This window comes from Parambassis ranga, chromosome 2 (assembly GCF_900634625.1).
Source record: "Parambassis ranga chromosome 2, fParRan2.1, whole genome shotgun sequence".
Lineage (NCBI taxonomy): Eukaryota > Metazoa > Chordata > Actinopteri > Ambassidae > Parambassis > Parambassis ranga.
This window is the reverse complement of record NC_041023.1, coordinates 31,795,775-31,815,500: the sequence shown is the minus strand read 5'-3', so window position 1 is coordinate 31,815,500 and position 19,726 is coordinate 31,795,775. Positions and strand designations below refer to the sequence as shown.

General features: G+C 42.3%; 1 protein-coding gene across 1 annotated transcript; it reads left to right on the top strand.

The window, feature by feature from the left end:
- The first annotated feature begins 1,269 nt into the window (after positions 1–1,269).
- Positions 1,270–19,726, top strand: LOC114432262 (protein phosphatase 1H-like). The gene is made up of 10 exons (XM_028400161.1): positions 1,270–1,817; positions 7,642–7,831; positions 8,441–8,812; positions 10,733–10,845; positions 10,954–11,038; positions 11,692–11,810; positions 13,780–13,843; positions 14,862–14,969; positions 16,204–16,355; positions 16,579–19,726. The coding sequence occupies exons 1-10, from the start codon at positions 1,582–1,584 to the stop codon at positions 16,724–16,726; spliced, it is 1,587 nt and encodes a 528-aa protein (XP_028255962.1). The 5' UTR covers positions 1,270–1,581; the 3' UTR covers positions 16,727–19,726.

Genomic DNA, 19,726 nt, shown 5'->3' with positions numbered 1-19,726 from the left:
TGGCGCAGTGACTGTAGCATATCAGCATATCAATGCGTGCAGAGTCAGGTGTTCAGCATGACTGTAAAGTTTCATCCACATAGAATGAAGAATGAGGGAGATACAGCCACAAAAACATCTGTTTCCTGTGCGTTGGCGAAGGGTCAAAATCGTGGTGGTGTGGACTGCGTTTTTGATAAATTTGGTCCCTAATGCTGTAAGAGTATCCACACCAATTTTCAGTTGGATTGGACAAATCCCCTAGGAGGAGTTCACAAATGTGCGGGGAGTGAAAAATGCAGTGTGGCGCAGTTTTTTCAAAATGGCGGACTTCCTGTCTCTTTTTTCTCTTGGAGGATACCTCCAAGAGACTTTTTTTCTCATCTACAGGTGATACATATATGTACTAATTTTCGTGTCTGTAGGTCAAACGGGGAAGCAGATCTCATTCCAGGGGGCGCTGCTGAGCCATGTGGCCACACCCACATATGGCGATAAGGTGATATGAAAAGGTGTACAGGGGCTGATGTCATGATAGAGTAAGACGCAGGTAGGATGAACAAATCAAGAAACACAGCAGTTTTGTCTATGGTGGCGAAGGGTCAACTTCATGGCGTTGCCACGCCCACACGGTGTAACATTGAGCTGCGTTTTTGATAACTTTTGCTCAGCCATGTCTTCAGAACCATGTGACAAAATCTCGGGTCTATCAGAGTCTTTCCCTAGGAAGAGTTTGTTCAAATACCAGGTGTGGAACATGGAAATCAGCACGAACACAATTCATACCGCCAGTAGGTGGCGCTAGGATTGGACAATTTTGTGCCAAATTTGGTGAGTTTTTGAGCACGTCCAGGGGGTCAAATTCGCCATACCGTGTCCGGACTAAGAATAACCGATGATAATAATAATAATAATAATAACAATAAAAATAATAAGAAACGCTTGCATTTCAATAGGGCTCTCGCACGTTTCGTGCTCGGGCACTAATTATTATTATTTGTCCCATGTTGACCCAGCTGTTGGGTTACTTTTTCAACCGAGCATTTTTTTGAGTGTTTAAAGGAGATATCATCACTATTTGTAATTGATCCCTGAAATTTAATGAATAATTTAAATTGATACAAATGGCAGATAAATGTTTATTTGAAATTAAACATTATTTATGACCGTATGCTCTACAAGTCATTTAATAATAACCCAGTGTTGGTTGTAAAACTGGATTTTTTTTTGCAGTGTGCATCCATGGACGCGTCACATGACCCGTTAATCTTCAGTGTATTTCCGCGTTCACGACGGCTGTTATCAATACGACTCTCCATGGAGGTGTGCGGGGTTTTACCTAAAGCATCACCACTGTTTCCACCCTCATCTCCTCCTCGCCTCCTCCGGGTGCGGCTGTTGTTGTTCCTGCTCTGAACGAATGAAGCCCTAACCGTCTGCGGGTCTCCTCATCCTCTTCCTCCTCCTCCTCTTCCGCCGCCGCTTCATTCTCCATTGAGCCTCTCGTCGACCAGCGCGGCCGAGCTGGGGGGGAATCCGGGGAAAGGCAGCCGCGGCGCCGCGCACCGCCCGACGGACAACCCGCCGCGACGCGCCAACAACATGCTCACCAGGGTCAAGTCAGCAGTGGCCGGCTTCATGGGCGGAATCATGGCAGGCGGCAGCTCCGGAGGGGGCGGGAATCCAGGTAACGATATGCCGTTAAAATTCCCATATATGAGACCGGAGTTCCTTGGACTGTCCCCGGATGAGATCGAGTGCTCCGCTGACCACATAGCCCGGCCAATCCTCATCCTGAAGGAAACCAGGAGATTACCGTGGGCCACCGGATACGCTGAGTAAGTAACAAGACAGCAGCTGGCCTCAATGCTGCTCCTCTTTTCTTTCATGTGTCATTTATTGTGAAGCACACGGTGCTGTGGAGGCCCGAAAGGCAGCAGGTGCATCACTTTGACTCAGTTTGCTCCTTCTTAGGTTGAATAAAAGAACCTCTGTGAATTTGGAGCATTAAGTTGAAGCCAGGCTGCACCTGTTGTGCATCCATCTCATTGGTTTTGGATCCACTTGCATGCAACCTTCCAGGATTTAAACCAAATACAGTGTAAGCTAGCATGCTGTCTGCAGACAGAATATAGACTCACAGAAAGCTGGTTAGGACGATTGTACAGTGCCAGCAGTATTTGATAATTACACAGGGCTCAGTTTAAGCTGTGTGTGATCTCATGTCAATAATCTCATTTTACAGTGAAGCCAAGTCATATCCTGGTTAACTGACTGTAGGGTTTACATGCTGTTCCATTAGCAGAGATATCTTGCAATCTTGCACTCTAAAAGCCTACAGAGAGCAATAACAGCACATGCACAGCTCCATCAAACAACTACTATCATCCCTATTCTTCCGGCATCCTTTACGCACATGTTTTCTCTTTTATATTTTTAATATAAGTCCTTTAAGTTGCACATATTGTTAAAACTTTGTTACTGTTCTATTTTTTCCTGAGATGACACACAACAGCAACAAACTGCGGGTTTAAACTTTTACTTTGAACATATGGATTGAGAAGTTATTGGTATAGAACACTGGGTGTAGTATGTAGGATCGATAATAAGTTCATCCCTACCACTTTGCATCTCTCTGTACTGCATGACACCGACCCCATAGAATCCATGATATGATTGGCTTTTTGGCTGCAGTGCTTGTTTGAAAAAGCAGCACCAGAGTCGTTTAGCTATCACCTGATCAGCTCCTCCCTGCTGTATCCATTTCCTCCCCTGGTTAATGTGCCACATAAATCAGCTCCTAGATGGCAATCTGGTTCTCCACCCTGATACCAGACCACTGTATCAGTATCATGATAAAGATCTGGGACTATCAATAGATAACAATGTTTCCTGCTTATCAATATTTTGAATCTTTAAATCTGCCTCCTCTCTTATCACGTGCGGTTAATATATACTCAAGTAAAGTGGTGCATCATAGTGAGTAGCTTATAGAAAAGCATACATTATTTAATGGATGCCATTACGTGCCATTTATCTGCCCTCACAAGCCTGATTATGATCTTTTCCAATGTGCTAGGTCACCTTTATCAAACCAGTCCATGCAGATTTCCCTCAAGAACATCTATCTGTTCCCAGAGTTTTACTCTCAAATGAATTCATCACTAGGCTTTGATTATTTGATTGTTAAATTGTCAGTCAGGTTAGTAGTTACATCTTCCTTTCTCTCTCTGTCTTCAACAAAATTCACACTGTGATACTCAGAGCAGGCACAAAGTGTCTCATGTGGTTAACGGCTTCAGCTTTTATTAACATTTATCTGTAATTAAACCCTCCTCTGTTCTCATTACAGCAGCCTCAGGTCTCACCTTTACATTAATTGAATATCTTGATACATTTTTTTATGCAGAAACACTAAAATTGTGTCCCCACCTTTGCTGTAGTGTCATAACTGCTATGTTGCTTAACTCAACATAAGGAAACCTAAGGAATAGTGTATGTTTATTTGGATAAAGACATAATGATGCACATCACTGCTTTAGTGTAGTTATTTATGTTGATTTATAAATAAATGAGGCTTAAAGGTAGGGTAGGAGATTTCATTCTGATGCACTTTTTGTTAAATTGGTGTAACTTCTCTTTACAATCCGATAGCAACCAATTAGTTCGGCAGTTTCACATTAAAACAAAGAATATGAATCATCTGTGGAAGCTATAAAACACTAAAAACATCAGCCAATCCTCCGGGTGGACCCTGCGTGGAGTATTGGCTGGTTGTCACTCTCTTCCTGCTCTGCGCGCACCAGAGAGGTTACGTGCATGATGGCCGAAGTCACAGACTTCAGGTAATGCGCGTCCATGTGATTGGAGGCGTGGCTTCAGGGTGAGAAAGGGGCGTGTGTTTATTTTCCAAATCTGGCTGACTCACTGAGTTTTCAAAATCTCCCTACCTTTAAGATCTGCTAGAAAAACATTTTACAACCGGAAAAAAATGTACAGTGTTAAACCAAAGGATTATATTACTGGTAGGTCTCTATTTTAACACTTATCCTGAATTAAAATCACTGGTGGTGCCTCCACTTAGCAGGAAGTTATGAATTACAACTTGTTTGCCCTTGCAACTCACAGTACTTTAAATGCAAAGTATTGATTTGGTGAAAATATACAATTCTAACAAAATAATAATAAAGTGTTCAATATTATGTCCTAAATCATGTTAACACAGTTGTTTGGTTCATACATACTGACATTTTGTTTTGTCACTATAACAAATCTCTACCCATACTGAACATAAAGGACACACACACACAGCTAAATTAAAGTCCTCTAAATGAATAAAAAGGACGCAGGCCTGCGGAGATGCTGTGGTCTAAAACTGAGCTATTCAGTAAAGCCAGAAAAACAAATGAATGTATGAGCACCGTCTACTCACGACCTCAGCAGACAGTCAGCTGGTAGCCTGTAGAATGAACAGGTAACTGGACAGCAAAGAGGGTGATGAGATGAAGGGGGGACGCCAGCAGCCATTAGGCAGCATCAACAACCAGATGCTGCAATGACGTAATGTGTAGCTGAACTCCAGGTTATGCTCCCTCCGGCAGAAATAGTCCTTCAGCGAGCACAGCTAACACCTCTTAGTCAAGTTTCTCAACTTAAAGTCTTTCAATAAACAAACTCCGAGCTTACTTAGCTTTGCACTTAGCAGTAGAGTTAGCTTAGTCATATAGCAACAGCATTACAGTGAATGCTAACATGCTAATAGCGAGCTTTTCCACTTCATTATCTCACATTCTGAGACGAATAAACATTCAATTACAGAGTGTTTACCTTCTGAAAACCCCAGAAACCTCCCGTTACACCGCAGGAACTCTGCATTGACCAGGCTCACTGGAGAAATCCTCGGGTAGTTTCACACTGGTCCTTTGGGCCTGTTTGTATCTGTTTGCTGTGCCCGCCGCATTTCTCCGGACGTCAAACCTTAATGCTGCTCTGATTCGCTGTCAGCCATCATCAACTACTCAATAATAAGAGGTCAAGATTAACACTTAATAGCTGTGATGTTAGGTTGTACAACTGAGCACGCCTCCACATGTACACAACAAACTAGTTACACAGACCCATAGTGTCTTATCCAAGCATTTAAATACCACTGAATCATAAACATGTAAATGAACTGAGACGTTATTTAATAGAACAATATATGTTTCAATGTGTGTCTATTTATTTGCTTGTGTTTTATTATCGATTTTGCCTACACCTTTTGTTGGCTGGGCTAGAATTACTTTTTTGTGTTGTAGAAAGATGAGACTTTTTTTAGTAATGTCCAATCACATCTCTCCATTTAAACTGTACAACTTCGCTATTATATTTTCTTATCTCTTGTCTTCAGATGGTGGTACAGTCCTGACCAACACAGTATACTGTAATACATTTCGGAGACAGTTTTATTGAACACACAGTTGTTTTGCTATTGTTTCTTTCATGTGGTCCAAAGCTTTGAACCATTGTGCTTCACCAAATAATTATCCCATCCTTTGGGCCACTGTCTGGTCCAGAATCAGTTGCCGAGGGTAGAGAAACAAAAAGGGCATTAGATGTCTGACAATGGAGGGGGAAATTAGGTTTTGTTCCTAATGGGAAGGGAAGCTAATTGTGCCGAATGAAACAAAAATGTGATTGGCAGGGAAATGTAATCATTCTTCCTCCAAATGGTCAAATAAGGACAAATGAGTTTGCACGAGTGCTCCCAATCACAGGCACACAATAGCACTAGCTGCAGCTTTCATGACAATCATTGGATTAAATGCTGTGTAGTTGTGGAGGAGGATAATTGTTTTGTGTAATAGTTTCAACATTAAGGTTAAAAATCTGAACCTTTTTTCATTTAACTCGTGACACACACACACACACACACAGGGGCCATTACATTACTGCTGACAGCCAGATTATGTGAAGCAGGTTTCTGTGTATCAACAAGCTCATAAGCGGTCGATGCAGCAGAGTGTTTTACGACCGTAATAACTCAGAGGAAACGTCCTGTGTGGTGAAGCATTCGATTTGAGCGCAGGGCAAGAGTATTCGCCCCTTGAACATGATGGCTGTTGAATGTTGTATTGCACATTACTATCAAAGTACTGCAACCATTAAAACAGGAGAACCCTCACTCCTCTTCCTCTTCTCTTTTGTTGAACCCCAGATCAGACAGGTGCAGCACACATACACATACTGATGGTTTTATCTCCTCTTAAAATAGTGCATCTATAAGTAAACATCCCACATGCATGATTTAAACCACATAAATACAAACATCTCATCTCTGTTATTTTCTAACAAGGAGGACCAGACAAATGTGCTGCCTAGCAGAAAACCACACACGGTCTGGGACTATATATAGAAATGCTGAACACACACACACAGAACAGCCTCCAGAGATGTATGCCACACTCACTTTTTTTGGTAGCCCAATTACATCAGCCACTATAGCTGTTATCCAGACTTTCAATCTGTCATGAAATTCTTTATAATTAATTATTTATTGCACATGTTTTTCGACATAGTTTCCTTCTATTTGATAAACATCATCACTGTAAAAAGACCCAACACCGAGGTCTTTCTGCTGATTAGACAAAACGTGACCGAGGGTGAGGCAGGAAGATGAATGTTTGCCCGACTATTCTGACTGAAACAGAAATGACACAGACGACATTGTCTGCAGACAATAGCATAGCATATGAAAATGTGTGAATAATCCCGTCTGCCTTTGGGTTGAACGATAAAAGATCCGAATACAAAAATAAGCAATTAAAGGTAAGGTAGGAGATTTCATTCTGATGCACTTTTTGTTAAATTAGTGTAACGTCTCTCTACAATCTGATAGCAACCAATTAGTTCGGCGGTTTCGCTTTAAAACGAAGAATATTAATCATGTGTGGAAGCTATAAAACCGGGTGGACTCTGCGCTGAGTATTGGCTGGTTGTCACTCTCTTCCTGCTCTGCGCACACCAGAGAGGTACGTGCACGATGGCCGAAGTCACAGGCCGCAGCTCGTCTTCAGGTAATGCGCGTCCATGTGATTGGGAGGCGTGGCTTTGGGGTGAGCTCTGAGAGAAAGGGGCATGTGTTTACTTTTGAAATCTGGCTGACTCTCACAGAGTTTTCAAAATCTCCTACCCTACCTTTAATTGTAAAATTGTTGCAAAGAAAAGTGCTGCCGGTTGTATTTCGAAAGGTTTTAGATCAGCTAAAAAACATTAGTAAGCAGTCTCATTAGAGTGTTGATGGAAAAAATGGGAAAAAAGTGAAATAAACCTTTTATATGTCCCTCATATTATTAACTCACAGTGAAGCTAATAAAAAAAACCTAAACCCTTTTTAACAACAACAACAAAATGAAACTAAATCCAGAAACATAAATCAAAACTGCCAATGAGTGCTTTGAGAATATTTCTTTCACCTACTTGTCACAAAGCTAAGATGCTTAAATGCTGCTAATTCCAACCCAGTTCAAATCTGAATCAGACTTAAATCACTTCAGGATGTGAACCTTACCTGGACAGCTTTGTGGCCATGTGACATGCGCCTGTCAGATCTCAGAATGAGCTGCAGAGAAGCTGTCAACACCTAAAATATGACTCCAGCTGTGTTCTTGTTGCTATTTCCAGGGTCATTAATGCTGGTAAAAGTGCACTAAATGAGGACCAGGCCTGCTGTGAGGTGGTAGTGGTGAGGAGGAGGCCGATGAGTTACTGTCCTCCCTCTACGCCCAGCAAGACCCCCACCGCCAAGAGGCGCAACTCCTTACCCAACGGTGAGGGCCTTGGGCTTAGAATGGAGCACAGCAAACTGGGAGAGGTATGGACACACACACACACACAATGAATGTTACAGACATGAAAGCCTGGTAATGGCCAAATGTTTCCAGACCATAGCTGATACTGTTCCAGGAAAGTAATACTCATTGTGGATGTGGACTATCTGTCACACACACTGACATTGTATATCTTCAGACTGTGAGAACTGACTGTTAGAGGAAGCAGTGTGGACAGATGTCTGTCTGACTAGGTTGCCAGGGTTACACCCTCTGAGCTGTGGGAAAAAAGTCTTTCGATGGAAAATGTCCAGAGGGAAACATTGTGAATGGACAGAATGGAGAGAAAATGAGCTTTTGACCTCTGCTGCACACTACTCAGCCTAATGAGTCATGATGTTCTCTCCTGGGTGACTCCCCCCCATGACTCACTCCTTTTACACATCCAGCATTCATCATTTATGTGTATTTTTTGACCATTTGTGGTTATTACCTCAAATTTTGCATCACTTTGGCTCAAGTGGTCAGACAGATGTTTCTGAACCGCCATTTTGTCTGTGTCTGTAATGCATGATCACCCTGTGGGTATCCACATCTGTGGGTATGTGAAGATGTCCGTTATGAAGATGATGATGTTTTAATTTTCTTTCTAGGACTATGAAGGACTTGTGTACCACTACTGGGCCCTGTTCGATGGCCACGCTGGCTCCGGTGCGGCAGTTGTCGCCTCTCGCCTGCTGCAGCACCACATCGCCTGCCAGCTTCAGGCCGTCATCGAGATCCTGCGTAATCTAGCGTCCCCACCTCCCACAGTGCTGGGAGAGGAGCCTGATGCCGACCTCTACCTCCAAGGAACAACCCCCGGCCCTCACCGCGCGCTGACCCGTGCCGCTTCCCTTCGCGGGGCCGCGGGCGCCCCGGGTTCACCGTGCAGCACTCCACCCCCACCGCGCTTCTTCACTGAGAAGAAGATCCAGCACGAGAGCCTGGTGATAGGAGCCATAGAGAACGCATTCAAAGAGATGGTGAGAGACAGGTGACAAGCGTTCAGAGGAAGTCACAGTCAGGCTTCATTACATCTCAGGCTGTAGAGAAACACAACCAGAGGTCACAGAAAGGTGTTTATTACTATGTTCCTCTGTCGGACACATCATCACTCCAGTATCAGCCACCTTTTTCCGTCACAAGCTTGTCATATTTTTTTCACACCAGAAAACCTGAAATATCTCAGCAAAGGAGAGAGACGAAACCTAGGCTTTAGTCCTCACTACAGCAACCCACGTTCTGCTTTTATTTTAACTGAGACAGTGGTATTCTAAAAAATAGATATAAAATAACATAACATAATTAAATGATAAATATGTAAATTTTGAAGAAAACAATTTAGATTGAAGACAAAGAGATTTCCTAAAGGTAGGGTAGGAAATTTCATTCTGATGCAGTTTTGTTAAATTAGTGTAACTTCTTTTTACAATCCGATAGCAACCAATTAATTCGGCAGGTTCGCATTAAAATGAAGAATATTAATCTTAATCCTAATCCTAACCATTACTATTAATATGGAAGCTATAAAAAGCTAAAAACATCAGCCAATCCTCCGGGACAACCCTGTGCGGAGTATTGGCTGGTTGTCTTCCTACTCTGCACGCACCAGAGAGGTTAAGTGCATGATGGCCGAAGTCACAGACCGCAGCTCGTCTTCAGGTAATGCATGTTCATGTGATTGGGAGGCGTGGCTTCGGGGTGAGCTCAGAGAGAAAGGGGCGTGTGTTTACTTTCAAAATCTGGCTGACTCTCACTGAGTTTTCAAAATCTCCTACCCTACCTTTAAGGAACTGTTGACTCAAATTACATTCTTTGTTTTAACATGACAATTTGTCATGGATGGGTTATTGTTTTATAGATTTAGAGAAGACTGTTGAGCACAAATTCTATTGTAATTTGCACATTTTGTCAGTTCACGCTCTTTAAGTACACAACAAATATATAAGGACATACGCAAACCAAAGCCTCACTGTGTCCGATGCCATACTACATGTGCTCATATTCTAAACAGAGGACTGAAAGGCTCTCACACAGTTACCAGCAGAGATGCATACAAAGGTTATTTGTAGGCCACAACCTTCAGCATCGCTATTTACAGCTCATTTCAACAGGCATCAAAGGGCTGGGTTATGAAAAGATGGCTGCTGGCCAAATGCCACTCAACCATTCAGCATTGTCTGTTGCTAAAAGCATTCACTAAATATGTCTTAGATAGTTAGCTTCTGAATTTAGCAGACATCCTGGGTCGTAGTGTAGTGTTATACCTTTCAGTTGTTTCATTTAATGTCATTTTTCTGCACTGTTTTAAAAAGTGATGCCAAAGCCGGCACGGTATCACCACTAGATGGCACTGTAAAGCAGTACAAGCAGGTCAAGCTGGACCCTTGGGTGTTCAGATCTAATGTATATGTATATGTATATATATATATATATATATATATATATATATATATCAGCCCCCTCTGCTACCCTTCCCTTGGAGTTAACTAGCACTCTTACACTCGATTTGACATCCTTTGTAGAAGATTATCACTGCATCAGTTAAAGCTGCGGCCTCTGCAGAAGACGTTTAAAGCCTGCAGGAGAAAAGCTGCTGCTGTGAACTCCGTCTGAACTGTGAATCTGGAAAATTTCCTTTTCATTATTTTACACAGGTGGAAAACGGTTGGACCAGAAACATTCTCAACCTCAAGAGGAGCAGTTTGCATTTGTTAAAATCCTTCTGATGATGCTGTCTGCATTATTCAGGCACAATTCTTGCTGACACAGAATCACAGCTCCAGGTTAAACCAATCAATCAGTCTGAAACAGTGCCCACGCTGTGTCTGTGTTGCTGGGATGAGTGTGGGAGGTTTCTGTAGCTATTTCCTTCAACAAAACTGCCCTTCCATTTCTCTTAGGATGCCCAAATCGAACGGGAGAAGCAGTTTTACAACATCACAGGAGGATGCACGGCTCTCACTGTGGTTTACCTGCTGGGAAAACTCTACGTTGGGAACGCGGGTGACAGCAGGTATGTGTTTTCCAGCCATTAACATGAAGGGGCTGCACGAGGAGCTTTACAGCTGAATGTATGGTTACATGTGCTTTACTTTCTGCTGTGTTCCGTGTGTGTCTGCAGGGCTATCATTATTAGAAGCAATGAGATCATTGCCATGTCGGCAGAGTTCACGCCAGAGTCAGAACGAAAGCGACTCCAGTTCCTGGTAAGAAAACAAGGGGAACTACCCATGTTCTCTGTTTCTATAATACCAAAAGAGAGATGAACTGCCATCCCTTATAGTAGACTGAAAATGGTGGTCAGTGTACTACAATACGGTTACATGACCACAACAACCTGACCTGAACTAAACCTGTTGACTCTCACAATCAGCACAGCGCTGCTTCTTCTTCTGCTTTTCCATCAGTTTCACATAGAACAGGGAAAATCAAGCAGGCGGCGAAGCTTGGCGGCCAAGAATAGCTGGCCTTTGATTGACCTTTTTATAGACAATGGCGGTGACTCACTCATTTCTGCATTTCCATGTTTGGGTTTGATTTCATGAATGAGAAAATAAATAAATAAATGAATGTGCGTCAAATACAAAGATAGAAGGAGCTGTTATGTTTCGTTAGGGCCATGAAAGCGGTGAAAGGATGCAGATTTTATATTTTCCTTCACAAACACATCGGCATGCAGTTAATTTACAGTGTCAGATACATGTCTGTGCATGTCTATTAAATATATATATAATCAGTGTGAGAAAAAAGGTAGGCTAAGCTAACATTTGAGAAGCATCACTAAGACCTCATGTTCTTTGCATTGCATATCACTTATTTCTGCTGCCAGACTTTTAAGACCATCATCTCTGCCCTCCAGGGTTACATGCAGCCTCACCTGTTAGGAAATGAGTTCACACACCTGGAATTTCCCCGGAGAGTTCAGAGGAAGGAGGTGGGCAAGAGGATGCTCTACAGAGACTTCACCATGAATGGGTGGTACGTGGTCCCCCTGTCTGTTTTTCCATTTTCTCCCTAACCCAGGAAAAGGTTGCAGACTCCTGCCTCCCCCACAATATCTGAGTTACAGTGTATTATACCACTCTAAATACCATGTACAATGGGAGCTGCTAATGTTCTGTGATAGCAAAACCCCTCAGCTCTCTCCAGCTGCATTCATATTAAATAACACAATAATCTGGAAAAAAAAAGATCAGAGTATGCTTCTGCAGAAGCTCTTCCTTTACCACTGCCTATATACTCACATATGCAGCGGCAGCGGAGGAGACCAGCAGAGAGCTAATGAGAGAGCAGCCTAACCCGATATGATATAATGATACAGCAGAGATGGGCCTGTATGTGCAGTGTTCTGTGGGTTATCCAGACACCATGCTGTTTGACTGTGGATGCTGTGGAAGCCAGTAATGAGGTGTGTTTTCACACACACACACACACACACACATTCTGTATAGTACTGTGCCTGTTGTGGTGTGTGATGTATATTTCACAACCTGACCGCCCCTCAGGAGCAGAAGGTGTCAGCCAGGATGTGTCACCGTGTCAGCTACTGTCTTGTTTTTCTTCATGTCATCTGGGGGCATTTTGTCCACACTGTGTCACTGTAGTTGTATTTTATTAAAGAATTTACACCTGATTTACAGCAACATGCCAGCATCTTACCATATTAGCAAAAGTGTTACTTCCATATTAGATATAGAGCAACACTGGCATTTTTTTGAGTTGGGCATGTGTACTCAAACACTCACTTTGTGGCTCTGTTTTAGTCTCCAGCTCATTAACTATCCTCTGACTTTGTGTGTTTGTCATCTGATGCTGGCCCAGGTTGTGTGTGATGGTTTTTAAAGTCAAAGTTAACACAATCCACTCTCATTGAGATTAAACAGTGAGAAGATGAGGTAGCACCGTTTCCTGCTGTCTCTGTCACTCCACTGGAGGTGATAGTTTGACAAGCAGGGGTGATGGTTAATGGAGCTGTGTCTCTCTGCCTCCCCTGAACAAAGACGCACAGGCAGAAATCCAGACAGACGGAGACGATCCTGTGTGGGTCGGGAAAAGTGCACAGCTCACCGTTGAGACAGAGCAGAGACAGACATGGACTGACAGACGGAGCAAACCCTGGTCAGATATGAAGCCGTTTGAAGTCGTTGATATTCTCCGCCGACTGCTGACGCCAAACCTAATCTAGCAAGTTTAAGTACATCAGCGTCAGCTGCGGAGTCTTTCAGTCTGACATCAAAGCTCTGCTTTTCCAAGTCAGTTTTCAGATCTTCTCCTTCCATTTGAACTTTTTGTTGTTTGCTCGTGCAGTCTCAGACTCCCTGCCTCCCCTCCGCATTTTCTCACTAAATTTTTCAGCAGCAAAAACATTTGTTATTGCACTCGAGAGATGCACTCATCTCGCATCGCGATGTAAGCTAGGATGGCACCGTTTGTCACCTGTGTGCTAGTTTCATTACTACGCTGGACAATAAATACAACAGACATATCTGAAATAAATACAGTACATTGGAATGGGGGAAAAAAACAACCTCATATTACATCACACAGACACCAGAAGACTGTTGTGTAAAGATGCACAATAATATCTTTACTACTAAATCATAGAATAGTATAATAGTGTTTTCTGCAGCCAGCTGGAAATTTGGAATGCAATCAGAATATATGCATGTGGGAAAACATTAGCATAAACATTTTTTTAGCTCTATATTCATCCAACCAGGAGAAATATGAGGCTGTATTGTTGCAAAGTGCTCCACTATATTCAGCAGCTAGGTGCTAACTAGCATATAATGGAGCTGTTCCCTCTTAGAAGCAAGGTAGATGAAGGCTGTGAGAGTGAAACTAAAGAGTAACATGGATAAAAAGGGTGTAGATGCTCATTTGTTTGTGTGAAAAATTCACCGCCTGTGTCTGCTTTTCTTTTCTCCCCTCACACACACACACACAGGGCCTACAAGACAATCGAGGATGAAGACCTCAAGTTTCCACTCATATATGGAGAAGGGAAAAAGGTACGTGGCTGTGTGTGCTGCTGTGTATGTGTCGTTTCCAAAATTCAGGACTGCAGCACTTTCTCCAGAATTGTCACACACACACACATTGACTACTAGCCTGCCAGCCACCCAGAGAGTGGGCGAACAATTGGTCTCTGATGTGTAACAGTGTGTACATGCGTGTCAGCATACACCATGACTACAAGAGAGAAGAGACAGTCCATCTCTTCTGCTCTACCACACACACACACACTCTCAGACAGACACACACACCACTTGGGAGATGACAGTCCTCTCTCTGAGAATCGAAGTTAATCCCCACTGGGATAGAAAAAGAAGAAGAAGAAAAACACTTCACCAAATAAACTGCAGAAAACGCCTTGAAATTCTGTTTGTTTCATATTTTCAATCAATTGGGTTTGATGCAAAGAGAGACATAACAAGAAGCCGTATCAAAAAAGGAAAGCGGCTTCTGTCGACCACACAGTGTTGTAAGATGAATAGCTGCTGAAGTCAAAGAGCGGCCACAACAAAGACTTTTCAAAGGGATTAAAGGGAGGAAGTGAACCGCAAAGGAAGTCGATAATTAAAAGAATAGCGCGAGCAAACTTTTGACAGTGTTGCATATATTGTGTAATTCCTGAAACCCTTGATATCACCTGCGTGCACGGAGGAGAGAGGAAGATGATTATGCTGATTTTGTCAGGGATTATTTGGTGAGGAAGACTCAGGTGCTCACAAGACACAGGTGAACACGATGAGGGCGGGGCAGGTGTAGGGAAAAAAATGACTTACAAATTCACTTCAGTTTTTGTCATACATGTACACTTTGTTCAGACTCCAGCATGGTCTGTTAAATTACAGCATATACAATAACAGCATTATCTGCATGGGTTGCTATGGTAACAACATTACACCGCTGCCAACACGGTATACAGAGGATAAATAATATACAGCCTATAATTAAGAAAAAGTTTGAATTATCTCTACGTTTTATGACATTGTGGTAAAAATAATAATAAAACACATCTTACAGGCACGGGTGTTGGCCACCATCGGAGTGACGCGTGGGCTCGGTGACCATGACCTGAAAGTTCACGACTCCAACATCTACATCAAGCCGTTCCTGTCCTGTGTTCCCGAGGTAACAGTTAGCACCGCCGCTAACCTGTCTATTCACTTTAAATATGTACAGAGTTTGGTGGATTGTTTATTTTCCCATGATAATGCATTGGTCTTCGATAGTGCCTTCCTGCTGGGCACTCTACATTGAGATGCATTATTCATTCACACCACATTCACACATTGGCAGTGGTAAACTACCGATGTAGCCACAGGGGGAGACTGACAGAGACGTAGCTGCCAAGGTGCGCGTACGGGCAATGCGGGTAAAGTGCCTGGAGCTGGGCTCGAACCGCCAACCTTCGGTTATTGGACAACCACTGACCTGAATCTTTAGCCTGCATGTGATGATCAGTATGAACAGAAGTCTGCAGATGGAGAGTGTTGTTGCTCATGTTCCCTCAGCCAATCACATGACATAGTATCTGCACCGCAGTCACTGCAGGTATAGTGTGTTCTTCCTCTCTGTCTGATCGGCGTCGGCCGCCCGAGAACTTGAGCTCACCTGTCTGACTGTCTGCTGCTGGTTTCAAAGCGCTTTCATCTCCTGACGTAGTTTGTCTTATAGAGTTTTGCGATTTTTTTTTTCTTTTTTTTTCCTCCCAGAGCTCTGTGCTCTGATCTTTAATTCATTAATACCGGAGGTTCATGGCAGGTTCACGTGGAAGTCTTAATTCCTCTCAGCACTCTCTGTGTCTGACACTCTGTGTGTCTCTCTCTTCCTCTCACAAACAGCACTCTCACCTCGCACACAGAGGTTTCTGTAAAGGAAGACTCCACTGAATTGATGAAGTTATGGAAATGTCACGCTGTGTGAAGTGCAGGCTGGCACAGACTGAGGAACTCGAGCCCCGTTGGTTGAATGCACATGTTCATTGGAAATTTCTCTCTTTATGTAAATGTAGCCAAAGTTTTGAAGCCTTTTATCTGTGTGAGGTCAAAATGAACAACCTTGGACTGTATGGATAACACAAGCTTTTCACAAACTGTTGAGTGTCTTTATCCTTTTCAGAAAGTCAGATTTGAAAGAAGTCGCCGGTGCTGGTGGAACATTCAGCATGCATGTGCACATTTTTACTGTGTGTCTGCACAATCTGAGAGAACTTCTGTTGTTGTATGAGTGAAGTATTGTGTGTTTACTGCAGACTTCTCTCCCTGAGCTGCACTGAAGTGTTACGGCTGTAGTGCTGGGTTTATCCATTCCAGAAAAGTGTGGTTCTAACCAATAATGTTTTTTATGTGGTTTGTCACAACAGGTGAAGGTGTACAACCTGACGCAGTATGAGCACGGTGCTGATGATGTTCTGGTGATGGGAACGGACGGACTCTGGGACGTCCTCTCGAACCAGGAAGTAGCTGAAGCCGTCACCACTTTTCTAGCCAACTGTGACCCAGATGACCTGCATAGGTAGGCACTTTACTATTATCTTATGTATTTATTTAAACGACTAAGCATTATTAAGATTAGTCACTTTATCAACCCCCCCCCAGGGTAATTAGGTTGTATCATATTACGGAGGCCACATGCATCTACCCCTAAAGACAAAAGCAGGGGGTATATGAGGTAATAAAATAAGCGATACAGCATAATCAAACTATCAGACATCACTTAGTGCTTCTTCTGTCGACAGGTACACAATGGCAGCGCAGGACCTGGTGATGCGGGCGCGTGGTGTACTGAGAGACAGAGGCTGGAGGATCACCAACGAGCGTCTGGGGTCCGGAGACGACATCTCCGTTTTCATCATACCCCTGATGTACGGCAACCGGCAGCCCTGAAGAGGATTCCTCACGCAGGCTGTTAGACTAAACAGGATTTATTAGTCCTGAATCTCCCCTCTCTCCTCTATTCGCTTCCTTAAGCAGGTTCAGTCAAGTGGAACGTGGCTTTGTTGATGCTTCATTTCTCTGCAGGAGTTCAAGATTGGTCAGCTAGGGACTGTTATTGTTATTTGGCTGCTTAAAGTCACCAAGATGAGATAAAGTTCTACAAAGTGAGGGCGCACTGAACTTCTGCAGATATTTGAAAGCTGAAATAAGTCAAGGCTCTTCCAAAGTGAAGAAAAGCCCTCTATCCATCCTGCTCTTCTCTCATGTATGCTGTACTACTTGGCCCTCTTGTAGTCCTCTTTTCTTCTATTATACTGTACAGTCAAGTCATTTATTGTAAAAAAAAAAAATACCTCCTACATCTTGAGAACATGGACCAAGCTGACAGGTCAGCTGCATTTTCTGTTTTGCCACAGTGTGGCTTAGAATGGCTGCCGCTCCCAAAGTGACACATAGAGCACAGAGGAAAAGAGATTAAAACCTGAGGTTATAAACAAAGCTTGGATCCATGGTGGGGACGGGGTTTAAGAGTAAAAATTACTCATGTTAACATCTGCATAGCGAAAATTTTAAATTTACTGTGACAAGTCATTTAATTTAATATCATGGTACTGTTTTAACTTCAGCAGGCTGTTTCTTTAATTCATGTGATTAACTTCATCTTGTTGTTGAGAGTGAGATGAGATCATTGATACCACACTTGTCTCACTTTTAAATATCACCAGAAAAACCTTTAGCTTAGCTTAGCTTAGCATAAAATCCAAAAGGCGATGGAATCATTAATTACATAAATTGTTTAAACTGTATTTTCAGATGCAGCAGGTTTTTAATACTAACCATTATACTAGGCTAGATCCAAATATACAGGCACAGTAAGAAAGTGGTGTCTATATTTGTGGCACATAAGCTAATTTGCACTAATTAAAAATTAATTAAAATTTTACCCTGACAAAATTAGAATCCAAATTACGTTAGATTAAATGACTTCAATCGGTGTAGTTGCACTTTATTCTGACTCATAATTCACCAAGGAGCCATGCATGAAACAAGGATTGGGAGACATTTATTCCCTGCAGCAGGGAGGATTGAATAACAAAGAAAATCATCAAATTGAATCAATCCGAACAAAACAAAAGAGCTCTGTTGCTTTAAAATGTTCTGCATGTTTTAGATGCTTGACGCAGGTGGTGATGGAGGGGACAGGTCGGGGAATCATGAATACATGGATGCAGCGAATGACTGTGTGCATGCAGTGACAGTTGGCTGGGTGTGAATGGGAGGATGAACAACAGTCACGGTGCCGTTTGTTTTTATATGGACTGAATTTGTATTTATGTATCAAATAGTTGGCGTTATTTGTATGTAAATGTGCAAAAAAACAAAAACAAACAACATACATATATTTATGAGGTTGTTTTTCCCTTAGGAGCATCCCAGACATTTAGCATGAGAGCTAAAAGGATGAGATGAAGGAAGGGAACAGAAACGGAACCAAATCATGTGCTGTTTTTGCACATTTTGACTTCAATATGAGAAGTGACTGTTAGCAAGCGGCCATGTTGTGGTTACAATAAAGAAGAAGTAGCATTTCAGAGGATCCAAAAATTCCAATATTTAAGTTCCAAGCTGCATGTTTTAAAGCAACACTTGACTGAAGAGACAAATGGCGGTGGCTAGATTTAGTTGCTCTATAGTTGGTTGTGCAGAGTTTTGGAGTAGCACATGTTTACTTTAGGCTTGAGTGTTGTGTCCCAACTTTATTAAACAGGAAGTGATTGAAGGAATTGCTGCAGGCAGGATGAGGAAGAAGTTCAACATTTTGGGAAATACACATACTTGTTTTGTTAGAAAAGAAGCTTGATACAACTCATATCTGTCCAATAAATCTGAAGCTACCGCTAGCATCTGCCTAGCTTAGCTTAGCAGCAGCAGAAACAACTTAGCCTAAGATAACAGAATACATAGAATATAAATCTTGTACTGCTCCTAAAGTGTATTTGTTAAATCTCTGCATAAAAAATAACAATTGGCTGCGTTATGGAGTCTAAATTTGGTACCTTCTAGCAATAGCTACTGTTAGCATGAGCAGCTTTGTGCACACAAACATGCACAAAATTGCTCACTGCTGTTGACAAACAGAGCGGCCATCTTAGATTTGGAGATGTGAATACCTAGTTTTCTAATCTTTATGCTAAACTAGGCTAAGCTAACCTCGCACTGGCTTCGTATTTATTCTACAAACATGAGTGTGCTGTCATACATGTTGTCTAACATGGTTTTTAAATCATGTGCCATTGTGTTACATGAGATATTAATTTTTTTTTACAGTTGACTATTATTATTTACCTTCCTCATACAAGCAGCAGCCATTTAGCTGAAGTTCATATGGTGCATTGATTCTCCTGTACATTCCACCAAGAAGAAACGTTACATGTTGCGAGACATTATCATCTCTCTTCAGGCTCGCTCTTTTATTAATAATTTATTGAAGCCTTTTTATTTTCTGACAAGTATTTTAGTTTTTGATGCCACCTCAGCTCTGTCTTGCCTCGTGTTGAATGTTCATCCCTGTCATTACGCCTTTAATTTCTTCTCTCTTAGATGAATGTGAACAAAGTATTTATTTTTCTTATCCCATCGTGCCACCCATCTGCTGCACATTAACTCAGGTTCAACTATCGAAGAGGAAAGCGGCCTGGCAAGGAGTCCCCCATGGTGGTTTATTAGTTCCACTACATTTGTAAATATGTAGGTGTGGATTGATTCATATAGGAAAAGCTCTTAGACTTGAAGTTTTATTGTGAACGTCTTCACTGCTGTTGTTTTATTTCTACTTTAAAGGACAAGGTTGTGTAAAAATAATTAAAAAAAAGAGCTGCGAGGCTTTTTTTTCTGTAGCGACATTTTGAAGCTGATTTTTGACCATTGTGCAACCCTCCGCCTCTGTTT